This window comes from Penaeus japonicus, unplaced genomic scaffold (genome assembly GCF_977035675.1).
Source record: "Penaeus japonicus unplaced genomic scaffold, GWHDUDI00000001_assembly GWHDUDI00000015, whole genome shotgun sequence".
Classification (NCBI taxonomy): domain Eukaryota; kingdom Metazoa; phylum Arthropoda; class Malacostraca; order Decapoda; family Penaeidae; genus Penaeus; species Penaeus japonicus.
Genome location: NW_028234417.1, coordinates 25,539,041 through 25,542,121, shown reverse-complemented (window position 1 = coordinate 25,542,121; position 3,081 = coordinate 25,539,041). Strand labels below are relative to the sequence as shown.

Here is a 3,081-nt window from a genome sequence, read left to right as displayed (position 1 = left end):
TAAAAGTTTTGTTGCTGCATCTAGCGTTGCTTTCTGTATTGCTTTCCATCCCTGACTTGCATCTTCCCATACCTCCTCACCTAAAATGTCAAAACTATTCTTTATTTCTACTTCATATTTCTCTTTCAGGTTTTTGTCCTTACTTAAAACGGTTACGTCTATCTTTGGTTTGAATTTTGGTTTTGAAATGTTTTTTAGTTTGACTTTCAGACTAGATATAACAGGTACATGATCACTTGCAGTCTGCCCCTGGGTAGGTTTTTGTTTGCACTATGCAGTTTCTGAAGCATTTGCTGATGACTATATAGTCTATTTGATTTCGGCATGTGTCACCAGGGCGTTTCCACGTCCAGAGTCGGCGGGGGTGCTGTTTGAACCAGGCGTTCACGATGGTTAGGTTCTTCTCCTCACACCAATCGGTCCACTTTTCCCCACGTTCGTTGCTTTCCCCAAGACCAGAAGGTCCCACGGCTATGGTGATATCTAGTGATTTGCAATGTGATGTTCTCTCGTCTAGTTGTTGGTAGAAAGTTTCAATATCTTCTTCTGGTGCTGCTGAGGTTGGTGTATAGACTTGTATTATATTGATGTTAAATGGTTTGCCTTGAATTTTAATCATTATGATCCTTTCTGACACTGGCCATATTCCCATGACTGCCTTGTTGATCTCCTTGGTCACAAAAATTCCTACCCCGATATGGTGTTGCTCCCCCCCTGAGTAATAAAACATGCCGTTTCCTGTTTGGCTTTTCCCTTTGTCCGTCCACCTTGCTTCACTTATTCCCATTATTTCTATTTTCAGTCTATCCATTTCCTGTACTAAGTTATCAATTTTTCCCCTTTGGTATAAGGTTTTTACGTTCCATGCGTCTTCGCATATTAGTCTTGGTGTTGCCTTGCCACACTGCTACAATTCGTTAATGTAGCAGTGCCACCTACTTAGTTTAGCCCATCAGCCGAGATGGTTTTCCAGGGTCACTATATGGCCGTCACTATAAGCTAGTGTCTACTTGGAGCCATGAGTGGGAGTTGGGGTCCCTTTAGTGACCAGGTACAGAGAACCTCCCAAGGAAGCGGCTGTAATCTGTTACATGGTGCTACACCTCAGGAACACCCCCATATACCCCATATATGTGTGTATATATATATATGTATATATATATATATATATATATATATATATATATATATATATATATATATATATATATATATATATACATATACGTACATACATATACATACACACACACACACACATATATATATATATAGATAGATATAGATATAGATATCCCTCCCTCCCTCCCTCTCCCTCTCTCCCACTCTCCCACTCTCTCAAACCTCCTTTCTCTTCCACTCCTACTCATTCTCCCACTCTCTCTCTCTCTCTCTCTCTCTCTCTCTCTCTCTCTCTCTCTCTCTCTCTCTCTCTCTCTCTCTCTCTCTCTCTTTCTCTCTCTTTCACCTCCTCTTTAAAACCCAGTCTGCTTGTGTTTGTCGTTGTTTTTGTCGCGTGTATGATATACGAACGTGGTCAAATTCACCCGGCTCTCTCATTAAAAGTTTCGGCGCGTGTGTTTCGCTGATGGATATTGTGTAATTGACTGTGACAATAGGTGCTTCCGATTGTACATTTCGCCGTCATATAGCGTGGGTAGTCTGAATGCACATGCGTTGTTGTTAGCGTTAGTTGATTATTGCTATTAGTGTAAACCATTTGTGTTAACAGCGGAAATTAATTATTTTTTTGTCCTGTGGGTATAGACCCATTTGTTTTTGTATTTCTACAATATTTCTCTCCGGCTTTAAGTAACGGCTGACTCGACGTATGTACGTGCTATTATGACAGCGTACCGTAAGTCAAACTTTGAATATTGTATGATTGTTTGTGTTTCATGTAAAAATGGGTAATCGTATACATTTTATGAATAAGTATATATATATATATATATATATATATATATATATATATATGTGTGTGTGTGTGTGTGTGTGTGTGTGTGTGTGTGTGTGTGTGTATGTGTATGTATATATATTTTACTTTATACAGTATACAGGTTATATCGGGATTATTGTGTAATCGTATTATAATACTATATTACTGAACTAGGAACGGAGTGACTGGTCGTTTTTGCTTGGTTTTACGTTTTTTATGTTGTGCTTTGAAAGACTTTTACATGGTGTTTCCCTCATTTTTATTGCTGTTTTTTTACTTTAAGTCGCGTGAAGTTGTTGATAATGATGATTTCCATGATATAAATTCTAATGATACTAATTAAGATGTTGATAATAATTCTGCTGATGATGATTATGATTATTATGTTTATAATGATGCTAATACCGAGATTGATATTAATAGTGACACAAACGTACCATTGCTTGGCAACGGTAATGATAAAGAAGATGATAACTTGTCATCCTTGACGTTAATATCACAGAGCAAACAATAATCATCACATTTCTCTCCCATTTCAATCTTTATGGTTCATTTCCTGCGCGTTCCGCCGCCCTCCCCGCCTCTTCCGCGTCCAAAGAGGAGCATTATTCCATCAAAGAATCTTGGGAGAAGCAGCCTTGTTGTCTTGTCGTCTTCGAGTAAACCCTTTGTCGGCCTCAGATGCCGCTTTAATGTCTTATCGTTTGGGAATTGTGTTCTCCGTATCGGGAAGCATTGTGTTTGTGTGTGGGGGTGTGGGGGTGGGGTGGGGGTGGGGGGGGCAGGTCTTGACTTTTTGGACGTTCGGGTTGATGTGTGTGTTTGTTTGTATTTGATTGTGTGTGTGTGTTTGTTTTTGTTTGTGTGTATGTGTGTTTGCATGGGTGGGTGGGCGGGCGGGTGTGCGCACGTGTTCGTAGGTATACGTGTGTCAGTATGAGCGTCACTTGCCTTCGCCTTGAAGGATTTCTTATATGTATTTTATCGCCAGCTCGATGCAAAAAGCTTGACACGATAATGGCTCGCGGGACCGCACTCGCCTCGCCGTTTCCCAACATGTCGCTCCTGCTCGTTCAAAGCGAAGCCAGATTTCGACCAGGTTGACGGGAGGAGAAGAAAGGAAGGGAGAGGGAGGAGAGAGG

General features: G+C 40.6%; 1 protein-coding gene across 1 annotated transcript; it reads right to left on the bottom strand.

Moving 5' to 3' along the window:
• Window positions 1–232: 232 nt before the first annotated feature.
• On the bottom strand, window positions 233–730 carry LOC147470394 (protein CFDP2-like). Its single transcript, XM_086544233.1, has one exon. The coding sequence runs from the start codon at window positions 728–730 to the stop codon at window positions 233–235; it is 498 nt and encodes a 165-aa protein (XP_086400359.1).
• Between the last annotated feature and the right edge of the window lie 2,351 nt (window positions 731–3,081).